Source organism: Chiloscyllium plagiosum, unplaced genomic scaffold, assembly GCF_037043375.1.
Source record: "Chiloscyllium plagiosum isolate Xiang-an unplaced genomic scaffold, Cpla_swu_hap1 HiC_scaffold_27, whole genome shotgun sequence".
Taxonomy (NCBI): domain Eukaryota; kingdom Metazoa; phylum Chordata; class Chondrichthyes; order Orectolobiformes; family Hemiscylliidae; genus Chiloscyllium; species Chiloscyllium plagiosum.
Genome location: NW_028270165.1, coordinates 46,171,163 through 46,187,860, shown reverse-complemented (window position 1 = coordinate 46,187,860; position 16,698 = coordinate 46,171,163). Strand labels below are relative to the sequence as shown.

General features: G+C 45.5%; 1 protein-coding gene and 1 long non-coding RNA gene across 2 annotated transcripts; one reads left to right on the top strand and one right to left on the bottom strand.

Annotated features, from left to right (window-relative positions):
- The first annotated feature begins 1,749 nt into the window (after positions 1 to 1,749).
- LOC148143874 (uncharacterized) lies at positions 1,750 to 9,709 on the top strand. Its single transcript, XR_015751752.1, has 3 exons — positions 1,750 to 1,912; positions 2,926 to 3,039; positions 9,466 to 9,709. It is a non-coding gene; the product is annotated as an uncharacterized LOC148143874 (long non-coding RNA).
- A 4,280-nt stretch (positions 9,710 to 13,989) lies between these two features.
- LOC148143873 (uncharacterized) lies at positions 13,990 to 16,116 on the bottom strand. The gene has a single exon (XM_087975674.1). It carries the CDS (start codon positions 15,747 to 15,749, stop codon positions 14,826 to 14,828), a length of 924 nt encoding a protein of 307 aa, XP_087831800.1. The 5' UTR covers positions 15,750 to 16,116; the 3' UTR covers positions 13,990 to 14,825.
- Positions 16,117 to 16,698: the final 582 nt, after the last annotated feature.

Here is a 16,698-nt window from a genome sequence, read left to right as displayed (position 1 = left end):
GACTGAGGCAGTGTTACTGAGTGTGGGAGCAGAATGGTGTAGGTGGCTGAAGTCATAAGAACCGCTGGAAAAGCTGAGCAGGTCCGGCAGCTCGTGCCGAGAGAAATCATTTCGGGTCCGGTGACCCTCCTTCAGAACAGGACCAGGTTTCAGGAACATCCCGGGGAGGTCGCCCAGGCCTGAGCGCCAAGACCTGGCTCCTGCCCCCGGGGAGAGGAGACAGTGAGACAGGGTAGGATTGGGACCCGCGGGAGGAGGGAGACTGGGGAGTTTATAAACTCCGAGGGGGAGGCCTCAGGCCTCCAATAAAATCACCACAGGCCCAGTGTTTACTTCACCGGCGAAGGCGCTCTCGGGTTGCCTGGCAACCAGCCGCCATCTTTGTGAGGGTCAGGCGCATGTTGACTTGGGGCGGGGAGCGCGGGCGGCCATCTTGGTGAGGGCACCATCCACTGTCATTTCTGGGAGAGAATTCCAACCTCGTGGTTACCTCGGCCTTGGCCGAGCTTCATTCCCCATACTGTCCAGCGATGTGCAGGTTAGGGGGGTTCAGCCATGCTAAATTACTGATAATCCCCAAGGATGGTCTGGTTAGTGTATGTTGACCATGCTAATTTACCCCCAGTGTCCAGAGATGTGCAGGTTAGAGTGGATTGGCCGAGGTAAGTGTATCCATGGTGTTCGGGGTTCTGCAGGTTGGGGTGAAGGTCTGGACCCCCTCAATTGGGTGTCTCGGTCCGAGATCGGTCAAAAGAATCACTAGGAGTACGGTCTATTTAAAGCAACGTTATCAGCTTAATGACATAAGGTAGCCTAGCACAGATTTGTCCAGCAACACAGGTTAAAAGCTTCCGTGGCAAAATTACACAATTACATTCGAAAATTACGAATTATTTATTTTTGCGACAGCACAGCCTGAATTACAAGAAAAGACCAATAAAGTGTAACAAGGTGACATGATTGACAGCAGGTTAGTCCAACGATATTTCTTGGGAAACAGATTGTTTTACCACAAAATCATCCCATGCTTGCCAGTTCAAGGTTAGTTCGAATACCAAATTACTTATGATTCATATTATGCAAACTCCATTGTTCTCTTTTATTTCGAAATCCAACCAACTCAGCAAAGCAACAATTCAAGTTCAATGTCAAATCATAACCTGAAGCTATTTTGTTATATTTATTTTAAAATAATATTTAAAATTGAAATGCAATTTTGTGGTTAATAAAAACCTACATACACCTGTTGCTCCTAACAACAGCCTAAATTCAAATTTTAAATCCTGATCTCAATAAAGCAGCAGTTGTCTCATTACCCAAAAGGGTGATGCCACAAACGATATAAGTACGGTTTTGATGGCTAATAACTCCTGAAAATCCTCCTACAGAAAAAAGTCACTGAGAGCTGCATATCCCAAAGAATGATATTACTGTTTTGTAGAGCTTTTGGGTTCTTCCATTCTGTGCAAAACTCAGGGGAGACTATGTTCCTACAGTTACAGCATGAGGAGTACTTACTTTATTCAAAATAATAACCAGGTTTAGTGTAGGTAAGGGAGGGACCTTGCCAATAAGAGGCATGCCTGTCTTTGTGACTTCCTTCAGGCTGTTCAATAGATAGGTCTTTTGGTAAGAGATGCGGTTATTGTACCAGAACAGTTCCACCCATCCCATAATTGGGAAGACATTGGTGCCATTAGGGGTCAAAAAGTCTTTTGCTGAAGTCAGCACATGACAGACCACTTCATCCCTGCCAAATATTCTATTGTGACTTTGAAGAAACAAATTGTAATCGAAAGATAACATTTTCCTATCTTCTCTTTTGTGGTGTGACCTATTTGGATGGGGCAAGGCTTACCAGGGTAGCTCATAGCACAACTGGTATCAAACTGGCACACAACACCTTTACAGGGTAAAGACCATTTAGACTTGTTCTGTAAATGAACTGTTCAATCTCTGATGAAGCTGAAAATGTGTTGCTGGAAAAGCGCAGCAGGTCAGGCAGCATCCAGGGAACAGGAGAATCGACGTTTCGGGCATAAGCCCTTCTTCAGAAGAAGGGCTTATGCCCGAAACGTCGATTCTCCTGTTCATTGGATGCTGCCTGACCTGCTGCCCTTTTCCAGCAACACATTTTCAGCTCTGATCTCCAGCATCTGCAGCCCTCACTTTCTCCTGTTCAATCTCTGACCACTGCAATAGTCATTCTTGGTAATGTACAGTCCCTCAGCAGACCAGGACATCTTCCTGGCATAGTTGGTGCACAGTCTCTGGTTGCTCGGGATCGCACAGGTAAACTGTCCCTTCATGTGCACCAATGCTGGCAATGGCAAGTCCACACATCAGGGCAAGTTCGATCTTTATCATCCCCCCCCCCCGCCTTGCAAGGGGCTCGTCTGATGAGCTTGCAATGATGGAGATGAACCCAGGGGCAGATGAGAATTTAAAATTTGAATTTAGGCTGTTGTTAGGAGCAACAGGTGTATGTAGGTTTTTATTAACCACAAAATGGCTTTTCAATTTAAAATAGCTTCAGGTTATGATTTGACACTGTGAACTTGAATTGCTGCTTTGCTGAGTTGGTTAGCTTTGGGGAAAAGAAAACAATGGAGTTTAATAATATGAATCATATGAATTTGGTATTCGAACTAACCTTGAACTAGCAAGCACAGGATGATTTTGAGAGTAAAACAATCCGTTTCCTAGGAAATATTGGACTAACCTGCTGTCAATCATGTCACCTTATTACATTTGATTGGTCTTTTAAGGCTGTGCTGTCTCTTAAAAACATGTAAATGATGTGTAATTTTCGAAAGTAATTCTGCAATTTCGCCACGGAGCTCAGAAGCTTTAACTTCTGTGTTGCTGGACAGAATTGCGTCAGACTGCCTTGCTTTATTAAACTGATAACTTTGCTTTGTACAGTCCGCATTCCGTTCGTTCTTTGACCGATCTCGAGACGGAGGGGTCCCGTCTGGGATCCAGATCTTCAAGGGTGGATTGGCCAGGCTAAATTCCCTCCATAGTGTCCAGGGATGTGTAAGTTCGGTGTATTACTCTGGGATAAATGTAGGGCAATAAGGGGAGGGATATGGGTGAATTACCATTCAGACGTTGGTTTGGACTTGTTGGGCCGAGTGGCCTGCTTCCAGACTGTGAGGATTCTTTGAAGGGAAGGGATTTTTGCAAACTGCTCTCCTTCCATCTGCTGCAGAGTTCTGCTCTCGGCCTGTCCCCGCTCCCTGCCCCATTTTTAACATCACAACGCGGAAGTGGCAGTATCAGTTTCAATGTGAAACACCCTCCTCTGGGCAACTCCTCATCCTGGGAGGGAGAGAGGGAGGGGGAAATCTGTTCACTTGTAGCAACTGGAGTGAATCCAAGGAGGGAATCTACTCTGCCAACTCAGGTATGTGTCTTAATTACCCGGGTGAGGAGGGACGGATGATAGCTATTGGGGAGGGGGAGATACTTTATTTTTATTTTTAAAATGCATCTGATTCCCACAAATAAATGCATCAGGTTCAAGTACAGCACGTGCAATGATCCACATTGCAGCTTCAAGCTGGCTGCAACAGTTTTACATCCTCTGTTCTTGCTCCGTGTTGGCTGCAGCACGTTTGGCTTCCTTTCCTCATCTCTTCTTTCTGCCACCCCCCCCCCCCCGAACTGTTGATGCTTCCAAACTGACCCTCAAAAGTTCAGGTTATACTTCCATTCTTTCCCAGTTTTCAAAACCCACAAAATACAACTTTCCCAATCCTCTGAGTATCGGAGTTGGGAGGTTATGTTGTGGCTGTACAGGACATTGGTTAGGCCACTTTTGCTCTCACTCCTATCAAAAGGACGTTGTGAAACTTGAAAGGGTTCAGAAAAGATTTACAAGGATGCTGCCAGTGTTGGAGGGTTTGAGCTGAATTGTTTTGGGCTGTTTTCTCGAGTGCGGCAGAGGCGTTTGTATACATTTATAAAATCATGAAAGGCATGGATTGGGAAAATAGACAAGGTATTGTCCCCTGGGTCTGGGGGTGTCCAGAACTAAAGTGTAATAGTTTTAGGGTGAGGTGGATGAGCAAAGATTTAAAAGAAACCTAAGGGCAACTTTTTAACTCAGAGGGTATTGAGCGTAAAGAATGAGCTGCCAGAGGAAATGGTGGAGGCTGGTACAATTACAATATGTGAATGGCATCTGGATGGTTTCTGAATAGGAAGGGTTCAGAGGGGTATGGGCCATGTGCTGGCATATGGGACTAGATTAATTTAGAATATCTAGTCAACATCGATGAATTAAGACCATAAGACATAGGAGTGGAAGTAAGGACATTCAGCCCATTAAGTCCATTCTGTCATTTAATCATGGCTGATGGGCATTTCAGCTCCACTTACCTACACTCTCCCTGTAGCCCTTAATTCCTTAATCAAGAATTTAGCAATCTCTGCCTTGAAGACATTTAACGTCCTGGCCTCCACTGCGCTCCCTGGCAATGAATTCCACAGGCCCACACTCTCTGGCTGAAGAAATGTCTCCTCATTTCTGTTCTAAATTGACCCCCTCGAATTATCAGGCTGTGTCCCTGGATCCTAGTCTCCTCCGCCTAATGGAAACAACTTCCCAGTATCCAGCCTTTCATAGCCAAGCATGATCTTGTAAGTTTCTATTAGATCTCTCCTCAACCTTCTGAACGCAAATGAATACAATCCCAGGATCATCAGCCATTCATCGTATGTTAGGCGTACCATTCCAGGGATCGATCGTGTGAATCTCTGCTGGACACACTCTCGTGCCAGTGTATTCTGCTGTTACTGCCGCTGAGTCACACCTTGATCCCTGTTTAGTGGGTGAAGTGGGAGGGGCAAGAGGATCCTTTCTGTCGGGTTTGCTGCTCTCGCACCCACTTTACTTCCAGTGCTGTCTGATAGCACCTTCCCTACGGAATTGATCTGCAGGAGCAGATGGAGGACATTTTTACCCTGGATGGAGTGTAATGTTTGTCCAACCCCTGCAGGTAGGTCTGAAATAGATACATTTGTCTCTGTCCCACAGGGCTAGGCTGGTCGGCTCAATTAGCCTCTATAAGTGTTTTTGCTCTGCCTGAGCCTCCACCTACCCCTCTTCATCGCCCCTTCCCATCCCTCATCAGCAAACTGATATCCCCCACTTATCGCACGTTTGCTTTATACCACTTTGCTTTGACAAAAGACCCAGATTAGTACCTGTTTTCGCAAATCAAAAGAAATCCAAAGAGGATTTTTGCTTTCATGAGAGGCAACATCCTAGTGAACCTTCTCTGCACCCTCTCCCAGAGCATCCAGGTCCTTCCGGTAGCATGCTGGCCAGAACTGCACGCAATGTTATGAATGTGGCCGGAATAAATAGCTGTAACATAACTCGCCAACTCTTACACTCAAGGCAAGCATGCTGTATGCCTTCTTGACCACGTGCTGCATGCTTTGCCACTTTCAGGGATCTATATGCCCAGATCCCTCTGCATGTGTTCTGTAATTTAATGTACAATTCTTGTATTTCCTTCTCTTCCTTTCTCCCTCATCTGTATCCAGCTTCCCCTTAATTGTATTCATCTCTTTCCCCCCGTTCCTCACCCCTCCACACATCAGTGAATCATAAGACCATAGGGGCTGAAATTAGGCCATTCAGCCCATTGTGACTGCTCTGCGATTCAGTCATGGCTGATAAGTTTCTAAACCCCATTCCCCCAGTAACCCTTGATCCCTTTCATACTCAAGAAACTATCTTTCACAGCTTAAATGTACTCAATGACCTGGCCTCCACAGTCTTCGGTGGCAGTGAATTCCATAGATTCACCACTCTAGCTGAAGAAGTTTCTCTTTACCTCCATTCTAAAGGGTCTTCCCTTTGGTCTAAGGCTGTGCCCTCGGCTCCTAGCCTTTCCTAGCAAAGGAAACATCTTCCCAACATCCAGTCTGTTCAGAATTCTGTCGGTTTCAATTAGATCCCCCGTCATCGTTCTAAATTCCATTAAATATAGACCCAGAATCCTGAAACATTCCTTATTTGTTCAGATGTTCATTCTTGGGACCATTCTCGTGAACCTCCTCTGAACACACGCCTAGGCCAGTACATCCTTCCTGAGATTTGGGCCCAAAACTGCACACAATACTCCAAATATGGCCTGACCAGAGTGTTACAAAGCCTCAAGTACATCCCGACTTTTACATTCAAGTCCTGTCAAATTAAATGTCATCATTGCATTTGCCTTCCTAACTACTGTCTCAACCTGTAAGTTTACCTTGAGAGAATCCTGGACTAGAACACCCAAGTCTCTTTGCACCTTAGATTTCTGCATTTTCTTCAGTTCCAAGGGTGACTGTTGGTGTCGGGGCAGCACCAGAGATTTCCTGACATGCGGATTGGATTCGGGGGTACCAAGTAATCTGAGGAACTGGCAGTATCTCAGGAGAAATGGTTATTCCTGGAGGAGGTAGAGAGGAATGTGGCGTGATTCTGTAAAATCGAGGTCTCCAGAAGTGTGCAGAGGTGGTGTTAGAATTTCACACCACAAATGTGAAAGCGAGGAAACTCCACCAGAATTCAATTATCAGACATGAAAGGCCAATGGTGTCTATCTGTGATGTTAGAATTCTATGATGCTTGGAACTGAAACATAACTTTCAACCCCATGTATTTCATCTCCTTTGTAATAGAGGCCTCTATTTGTATTTTTCGATTGGTTTTTGTACCTGTCTGCTACTTTTGATGATTTGTGTACTTGGTCTCCAAAGTCTTTTTTTCCCTTTTATAGTGCTTAGTTTCTCATAATTTAGCAGTTCTCCAATCAGTCTTTCTTGGGTGAAAAGTAAATGGTCTGATTTTGTCGTATTGGGTGACATTAAACATTTTTTCCACTCATTCGTTTAACCCATGAATGTTGTTTAGCTTCTTCCTGCTCCTTTCTGCACAAGTTGATGCCCCTCTGCCCTTGGATAGTTGATAGTTGACCAAGAACTAGATAGGTGTTCCCCTTGATCCAACCTCTCGAGCAATAAGCTATCAGTAACCAAGGACAAAGGTCTTGGACTCCAATTGTTAGCAGTAAACATCCACTAGGGACAGATTCTTTGGACATGATCTTTGCTTTTGGAACAGAGGCAGGAAACATCTCACCTGTTTCAGATAAATCAAATTACTGACTGTCAACTCCTTTGATACTGACACTGTCTTAACACTGTCAACTCCTTTGATGCTGAGCAGCATGAATTGAGTATTTACTGGCCCAACAAGAATGGATTTCCCAAACTGCCCCCGTGTTGGTGACAGTCATACACCCAAACCAGCTGCTAGTAGGGATCAGCCTTCTCTCTGAATCAGGAGGTCACAGGTTTAAATCACAGGATGTTGCTGGTAAGAGTTTCAGTGATGGAAATGTCATTCAGTGGAAAATACTAATAGCTTCCAGAAATTATGGCGATTGTAGGGGCTAGTATAAATGAAGAACTGACGGATATTAATATGTATGAAACAAAAATGCATCAGAGAATTGAATAGGATTTAAAGTAGCTAAATTCCCTGGGCTTGGTGGTTAACGCTAGTTCACTGGAAAGTGGTAATTGGAAAGTGGCACATGTCATCCCACTGTTTTAGAAAGAAGGAAGAGAGCACAGGGAATCTATAAAGAAAGGTACAACAACAGGACAGTTAAAAATTAATGACAGGACAGAGCAGAATCAACATGGGCTTATTGGAAATATATGCTGGTCAAACTCAGGTCATTCTAGCTAGCAGAATATATGAATGTCCAAATTAGGAGCTGAGGTAAGCCATTCGGCTCATTAAGCTGCTCCACTCCAAGAAGATAATGGCTGATTATTTTGTGTTATACATTGCACATTCACATCCATCCCCATAACCTCTTCTTAGGCAAAGGAATTAATCTACTTCTGCCTTAGAAATATTCAATGGTCCTGTCTCCACTATCTTGTGTCGCAAAGTATTCCAAAGCTGCACAACCTTCCAAAAAATTTCCCTCCTTCTTTGTCACAAATGATTGCGTTTTTTGAAGAAGTAACAAAGAGGATTGATGAGGGCAGAGCAGTAGATGTGATCTATATGGACTTCAGTAAAGTGTTCGACAAGGTTCCCCATGGCAGATAGATTAGCAAGGTTCGATCTCACGGAATACAGGGAGAACTAGCCACTTGGATACAGAACTGGCTCAAAGGTAGAAGACAGAGGGTGGTGGTGGAGGGTTGTGTTTCAGACTGGAGGCCTGTGACCAGTGGAGTGCCACAAGGATCGGTGCTGGGCCCTCTACTTTTTGTCATCTACCAAAATGATTTTGATGCGAGCATAAGAGGTACAGTTAGTAAGTTTGCAGGTGACACCAAAATTGGAGGTGTCGTGGACAGCGAAGAGAGTTACCGCAGATTACAACAGGATCTTAACCAGATGGGCCAATGGGCTGAGAAGTGGCAGATGGAGTTTAATTCAGATAAATGTGAGGTGCTGCATTTTGGGAAAACCAATCTTAGCAGGACTTATACACTTAATGGTAAAGTCCTCGGGAGTGTTGCTGAACAATGAGACCTTGGAGTGCAGGTTCATAGCTCCTTGAAAATGGATTTGCAGGTAGATGGGATAGTGAAGAAGACATTTGGTATGCTTTCTTTTATTGGTCAGAGTATTGAGTACATGAGTTGAGAGGATATGTTGCGGCTGTATTGGACATTGGTTAGCCCACTGTTGGAAGATTGCGTGCAATTCTGGTCCCCTTCCTGTTGGAAAGATGTTGTGAAACTTGAAAGGGTTCAGAAACTATTTACAAGAATGTTGCCAGGGTTGGAGGATTTGAGCTGCTGGAGCATCGGAGGCTGAGGAGTGACCTTATAGAGGTTTACAAAATTGAGGGCATGGATAGGATAAATAGGCAGTCTTTTCCCTGGGTCGGAGAGTCCAGAACTCGAGGGCATAGGTTTAGGGTGAGGGGGGAAAGATATAAAAGAGACCTAAAGGGCAACTTTTTCACGCAGAGGTTGGTATATGTATGGAATGAGCTGCCAGAGGAAGTGGTGGAGGCAGGTACAATTGCAACATTTAAGAGGCATTTGGATGGGTATATGAATAGGAAGGGTTTGGAGGGATATGGGCCGGGTGCTGGCAGGTGGGACTAGATTGGGTTGGGATATCTGGTCAGCATGGACGGGTTGGACCGAAGGGTCTGTTTCCATGCTGTACATCTCTATGACTCTATAAAGGGGTGATCTAATTGTTCGTTCACAACAGTAAGTAAACATCCCTTAACATCCATCTTTTGAAGACCATTCAGGCTCATAGAAACTTCAATCAAATCACCCCTTGCTATTCCAAACTCTGGTTGAAAGTTAGACCTGCCTGCCTAATGATTTTCCATTAGACAGTCTGTTCATTGTGGGTGTCAATCTAGTTTACCTTCTGTGAATTGCCTTTAATGCATTTTCATTCTTCCTTAGGTAAGGATATCAAAACCGAGCACCGTGTTCAAGATGTAGTCCCACCATTGCTCTGTAACTGAGGCATAATCGCCTTACATTTATGTCATTGGCCTTTCTAATCATTTGCTGTGCTTGCATTCTAACTTGTGACTTACTTGCAAGGCCCCCGGATCCCTCTACATCTCAGAATTATGCAGTTGTTCTCCAAGTAGGTGACAAATTGCATTTTACCATATTGTACACCACTTGCAAGAGTTTTGCTTATTTATTTAACCAATCTATCAGTCTGCATCATTGATATGTCATCCCCACAATGTACATCTCCATCTACCTTTGTGTTGCCTGCAAATGTAACCACATACCTTTGATCCCCTCCTGTAAGTCATCGATATAATTGTAGAAAGTTGAGGAGCCAGCAGAGATCCCTGTTGGAACACCACCATACATTGTCATATACAACCAATTTGACAAAAGAACCATTTTTTGCATATTCTGTTTTCTGCCAGTCAGTTGATGTTCTATAACTACACTTTACACCATGAGCTCCTCTGTGCAATATGCTTTTCGTGAAAACATGTCAAACACCTTTAGGATATTCGAGTTCAGTATACCCGCAGGCTTCAATTTACATACTCTTTCAAAGAATTCCTTTAGGATAGCATGGTGGCACAGTGGCTCCCTCTCACGGCCAGAGACACCTATTTGATTTCAGTCTTGAGTCGACTATCTGTTTGGAGTTTGCATGTTCTATCTATGTCTTAGTGAGTTTCCACTGGGGGCTCCACAGTCCAAAGATGTGTAGGTTGGGTGGATTAGCTATGCTGGATTGCGTAATGTCCTTGGATGTACAAGCTAGGTGAGTTAGCCATGCTAAATGCAGGGTTACGGGAGTAGGGTGGCGGTCTGGATCTGGGTGGGATGCACTTGAGGGTTGGTGCAGGACTTGATCGGCCAAATGGTCTCTTTCCACACTCTCGGAATTCTATGAATAAATTGGTGAAACAACATTTCGTTTTCATTTTAGCATGCTGATTCTTTTCAATTACCATGAGCTTTTTGCCTTGGTGGTTATAATCTCCTTAATTGATTCAAAAACAAATGTTTAATTGCCATAGACTCAAGCGACCACATTTTCCATGATGTAGCTTTCCCTTTGAGAACAGAAGTATTAAATATGTTACTCTCCAGTCTGAGGAAAATTTGCCTGAATCTAATAAATCTTGGAAAATTAACATTAATGCAAATATGAACTCATTAGCCAGCTTTTAAAATTCTCTGATGAAGTCCACCTGAATCCAGAGATTTGCCAGCCCATAAAACCATCAGTTCGCTCAGTAGCATTTATCTAATGATTCTCATTTCACCAAACTCCTCTGTTTGTTCAACCTATGGGGTTAAAGGCAGGATTCTTGACAGTGTGGTGGAACAGAGGGATCTTGGAGTCCAAGTCCATAGATCGCTCAAAGTTGCCACCCAGGTTGATAAGGTTGTTACAAAGGTGTACGGTGTGTTGGCTTTCGTTAGCAGGGAGATTGAGCTTAAGAGCTGCAAGGTTATGCTGCAGCTGTATGGAGTACTGGTTAGATCACACTTGGAATATTGTGTTCACTTCTAGTCACCTAATTTTAGGGAAGATGTGTAGGGAAAATGCCAGAGGAAACATCACAGAAGGCTCCCAAGCCCTGAGGATGTCACCTAGACAGGGGACGAAATATCTGCAACACAAATTCCCAGCTCGGTGAAGAGAACCACAACAGGAAGCTGTGTAAGCTGAGAGAGGGTACAGAGGACATTTACCTCGATGCTGCCTGGAATGGAGGGCATGTCTCAGGTTGGGGGAGCTAGGGCCTTTCTCATTGGAGCGAAGAAGGATGAGAGGTGACTTTATAGAGGTGTACTATATGTTGAGAGGCATAGATAGAACGAATAGCTAGAGACTTTTTCCCCAGGTCAGAACTGTCTGTCATGACATGGCATGATTTTAAGGTAATTGGGAGAAGGTTTAGGGGAGATGTCAGAGGTAGGTTTTTTACTCTGAATGGTGAGTGCATGGAATGCACTTCCAGGGTTGGAATGAGAGTCAGATACATTAAAGGACATTTAAGTGACTGCTGAACACGCACATGGACGGCAGTAAATTGAGGGGAATGCAGGCTAGTCTCATCTTCAAGTTGGATAAAAGGCTGGTACAACATCGAGGGCTGAAGGGTCTGAACTGTGCTGTATTGTTCTACGTTCTCGCTCCAGAATGTTGCAGCAGCAGTATTGGAAGAACAATATTGCATCAAACCCCTTGACATTTCCAGAGATGGGCACTGTCGATGGAAACTCGGTTAAATTCTGCCAGCAATCAGGTGATAGCCGGGTGGGGGGAGGGTGGCAGCGGTGAGACTGAACTTGCTTCCTTGAGGGTTTTTAGTTTTAGTTGCTACGTGCAATGACGTGTGAATCGTTGTTTCAGTAGTTGGTTCTGTGTGTTGTTTCTGAGTCAGTGGCCAAATTAATTCACCCACAACCAGAGCAAGAGGCTGGGATTAGTATTGACTCCACTGTATTCAGCATGACATCACGTCAATACTGTTAGACACCAACCCCCACCCCACCAGAGATCTCAAACCGAAACACCCAAAGAGAAGCGCATCGCCCTATAATCTGTAAAATTGTGAAAAGTGGTGTAACCTGCTCTAATGTTTAAAAATAAATCCCTGACACTTTAAAAGCAACAAAAATCCATTTATTTATCCAACAATAACGGTGAACAGATGAACTAAACTATTAACAAACCAAATAAATCCCTTCTAACTACTGACTCTCGTGATATGCTGATCCAATAAATACGATTGCCTCTCGTAACAATGGAATTTAGTCTCTCAGATTACAGCCAGGTTACGTGTCTCTTGGAGTACTCTGTGCCGCCTTCTGTTGAATCTTCTGTCAGGAATCCCCTTCTCAGTTGTTTTTAAACGATGCATTCTCTAATACAGAGATGACTGACGACCAAATTCCCCCTCTCAATAGAACTGAGGACTCTTGGCTCTCGCGAGGGGGAGTTAGAGATCTGGGCGTTCAGTCGATTGTACCCTGAAGGTGGCAACACCAGTCAATGGAGTGGTCACGAAGGTTTCATTCGGTGGTGTGTAAATAAATTGTTTTCCTGGAAGCCAAGTGATTTGACTAGCTACATCACTCCTGAGATACCTCTGCCTAAAATAACTAAAAAAAGTTAGGGTCTGGGCTACCTTCCTAGAATGTTTTAAGGGGATCTTGCCTGGTCCATAACACTGAACACCTGCAAATTGTGTCTCCAGGAAGGATGTAGTGAAACTTGAAAAGGTTCAGAAAAGATTTAAATGGATGGTTCTGAGGTTGGAGGGTTTGAGTTATAGGGAGAGATTAAATAAGTTGCAGGTATTTTCCCTGGAACATCGGAGGCTGAGGAGTGACCTGGTAGATATTTATAAAATTATGAGGGGCACAGATAGGGTAAATAGTCAAAATCTTTTCCCCAGGGTGGGGAATCCAAAACTAGAGGTTTAGGATGAGGGGGAAAAGATTTAAAAGGGACCTGAGGGGTGACCTTTTCACTGAGAGAGTGGTGTATGTATGGAATGAGCTGCCAGAGGAAGTGGTGGAAGCTGGTACAATTTCAACATTTAAAAGGCATCTGGATTAGAACATGAATAGGAAGAGTTTAGAGGGATATGGACAAGTGCTGGCAAATGGGATGAGATTAATTTGGGATATGCAGTCAGCATGGACGAGTTGGACTGAAGGGTCTGTTTCACTACTGTGCACCTCTTTTGACTCGAAGTCTCTAAAAGACACCACATTGCTTCAACCGAACCGTTACTGACAGATTCTGTGTGTGAACCTGAGAGGCCTAGTCGTAGAGATGTACAGCACTGAAACAGACCCTTCGCTACAACTCGTCCATGCTGACCAGACATCCAAAATTTAATCTACTCCCATTTGTCATCATTTAGCTCATATACCCATCCAGATGCTTTTTAAATGTTGTAATTGTACCAGCCTCCACCACTTCCTCTGGCAGCTCATTCTGTACATGCACCACCTTCAGTGTGAAAACTTGTCCCTTGAGGTCCATGCTAAGTTGCCTGTAGTGTTCGGGTGGGTTACTCTTCGGAGGGTCGGTGAGGACTTGTTGGGCCGAAGGGCCTGTTTCCACGCTGTAGGGAATCTAATCAAAAGGCACCTGGATGGGTGTATGAACAGGAAGAGTTTAGAGGGATACAAGCCAAGTGCTGGTAAATGGGACTAGATTAATTTAGGATATCTGGTCAGCATGAATGAGTTGGACCAAAGGGTCGGTTTCCAGCGCTTGGCCTGTATCCCTCTCAACCATTCCTATTCATGTCCCCATCCAGATGCCATTTAAAAGCTGTAATTGTACCTCCCTCCACCACTTCTTCTGGCAGCTCATTCCATACATGCGTCACCCGCTGCATGAAAAGGTTGCCCTTTAGGTCCAATTTAAATATTTTCCCTCTCACTATAAACCCTCTAGTTCTGGACTGCCCAACCTCCAGGGAAATGACCTTGTTATTTGCCCTATCCATACCCCTCATGATTTTATAAACCCATATAAGGTCACCCCTCAACCTCTGACACTCCAGGGAAAACAGGCCCAGTCTATTCAACCTCTCCCTGTAGCCCAAACTCTCGGCAACATCCTGGTAAATCATTTCTGGTAGAGAAGGCAATGATTTGGGTTAATAACTGAAACACTGACGTCACTGCTGGTGCTGCCTGGCTTGCTGCGTTCTCCCAGCCTCCTCCTTGCCTACTTTGGATTCCAGCATCTGCAGTTTGTTTTTGTCTCTCACGAATGGCAGAGCAGACTCGATGGGCTGAATGGCCTAACGTCTGCTTTGATGGTCTCACAGGCTTGGGTTTGTGCAGATTGTTTCAGTGGGAACATGCAGTAGCGCCCAATGGATCAAAGTTCATGGAATCACAGAATCCCTACAGTGTGGACACAGGTCCTTCAGCCCAACAAGTTCAAACTGACCCTCTGAAGAGTAACCCACCCAGATCAATTTCCCTATCCTATTACTCGACATTTCCCCTGACTAATGCACCACACCTACACATCCCTGAACACTGGGACAATTTAGCTTCGCCAATCCACCCTACCTGCACACCTTTGGACTGTGGGAGGAAACCGGAACACCCAGAGAAAACCCACGCAGGCACAGGAGGAGAATGTGCAAACTCCACACAGATAGTTGCCCCAATGCCGGGTCCCTGGCACTGTGAGGAAATGCTACTCACCACTGAGCCACCGTGGGAGTGGGTGCAATCCAGCAGAAAACAAAACAAGCCCACTAACTCTCCCACTGTCAGACTGGGCAGGAGGTTCAGTCCTGGGGGTGACCCACAGCAGCCTCACCGGCAGAATCCGATTGTTGGGAGCGCTGGTGCCCCCGCTGGTGCCTCTGCAAGTTGCAGGCCTGGGTGAATGCCTTCCCGCACTCAGGGCAGCTGAAGGGCCGCTCACCGGTGTGAACCCGCTGGTGCTTCAGTAAGTCAGAGGAATTGCTGAAGGCCTTTCCACACTCAGGACAAGCGAATGGCCTCTCCCCGGTGTGGACCCGCCGGTGGATCAGCACGTGGGAGAAATTGCTGAAGGCCTTCCCGCACTCGGGGCAACTGAAGGGCCTCTCCCTGGTGTGGACCCACCGGTGGGTCAGCAGGTTGGAGGCATGGGCGAAGGCTTTCCCACACTCAGGGCACCTGAAGGGCCTCTCCCCAGTGTGGACCCGCCGGTGGGTCAGCAGGGCGGAGGAATCGCTGAACCCCTTCCCGCACACTGGGCAAGTGAATGGCCTCTTCCCTGTGTGGACACTCTGGTGCCTCAGCAGGGAAAAGGCCTGGGTGAAGGCCTTCCCACACTTGGGGCAGCTGAAGGGCTTCTCCCCTGTGTGGACCCGCCGGTGGGTCAGCAAGGCGGAGGAACTGCTGAACCCCTTCCCGCACTCTGGGCAGGCGAATGGCCTCTCCCCGGTGTGGACCCGCTGGTGCTTCAGTAGGTCAGAGGAATTGCTAAAGGCCTTCCCGCACTCCGGGCAGCTGAAGGGCCTCTCCCCCGTGTGGACCCGTCTGTGCCTCAGCAGGGTGGAGGAACTGCTGAACCCCTTCCCCCACTCAGGGCAGGAGAATGGCCTGACCCCAGTGTGACTGCGCTGATGAGCCTCCAGGACAGACGGCACATGGAAGCCTTTCCCACAGTCGCCACACTTCCAAGGTTTCTCCACGGGGTGGGATTCCTCAGGTTTCTCCATGGCTGAAGCTTCAACGGCACACAAACACGTGTACAGTCCCTCCCCGCCGTGAATTCCTCTTTCCAGGCTGGATAACTGTTTTAGGTTCTACACTCAGTGCGCTGTAACAGTAGGGTCTCTCATTCAGTCCCACTGATGCTGAAAACTTACTGAAACAGGGACCAAAAAACTTTGCTCCTTCTCACAGAATCTTAGTCAAAACTCGTTACAGTCCCAATGGACTGAACAACTGTCAGACATTGACTTGAAATTGAGGACAGCAGACGCTGAAAAGTCAGAGTCGAAAAGTGCGGAAAAGTACAGCAGGTCAGGCAGCATCTGAGCAGCAGGAGAGTCGGCGTTTTGGGCATAAGCCCTTCATCTGTTGATTTTTAAACCTCAGTTTTCAGATCAAATACTCTGTAAAAAGAGATTACAAAAGTCATCATTGTCACTGAGAAGGTCTGTAGCCTTAAAACTTGTCTTTAAACATTTAGACTAAATGTAATGCTGAATTATGGAACACATTTATTGCACTGGAACATAGACAGACAGCAAGGCTCAGAAAAGGGGGGATCTTAAAGAATGCAAAAGGTAGGGATACCTGGGATTACCAAGTGATAACATGATGCTGGAAGACAATTAAGAACGTTTGCCTCAGCATCGGTGAATCTGTATGAACAGGACACCAAGTGATAACATTCACAGCCATTCCCTTGTGAAATTAATGACAGTGTTTGATTCTGACCCTGAAACAAAACTTGGTACTATCAAAAACTTTGTAATTAACGGTCAGTTGCTGTCAATTATAATGGATTCTTATACCCCTTGCAAGCAGGGCAGTCACAGAAAATAAATCTTTGCTGTTACAAAACCCTGACTTGAGAATTCAAAAGGACACTAGAGAGAGACACCATTTTAGTGCTGAGGCTGTTGAATCCAGTAGAAAATTAACTCTTAGTGCTTAGCT

Coding starts and splice junctions, on each gene's coding strand:
- LOC148143873 (XM_087975674.1), bottom strand. CDS start 15,749: ATGGAGAAACCTGAGGAATCCCACCCCGTGGAGAAACCTTGGAAGTGT.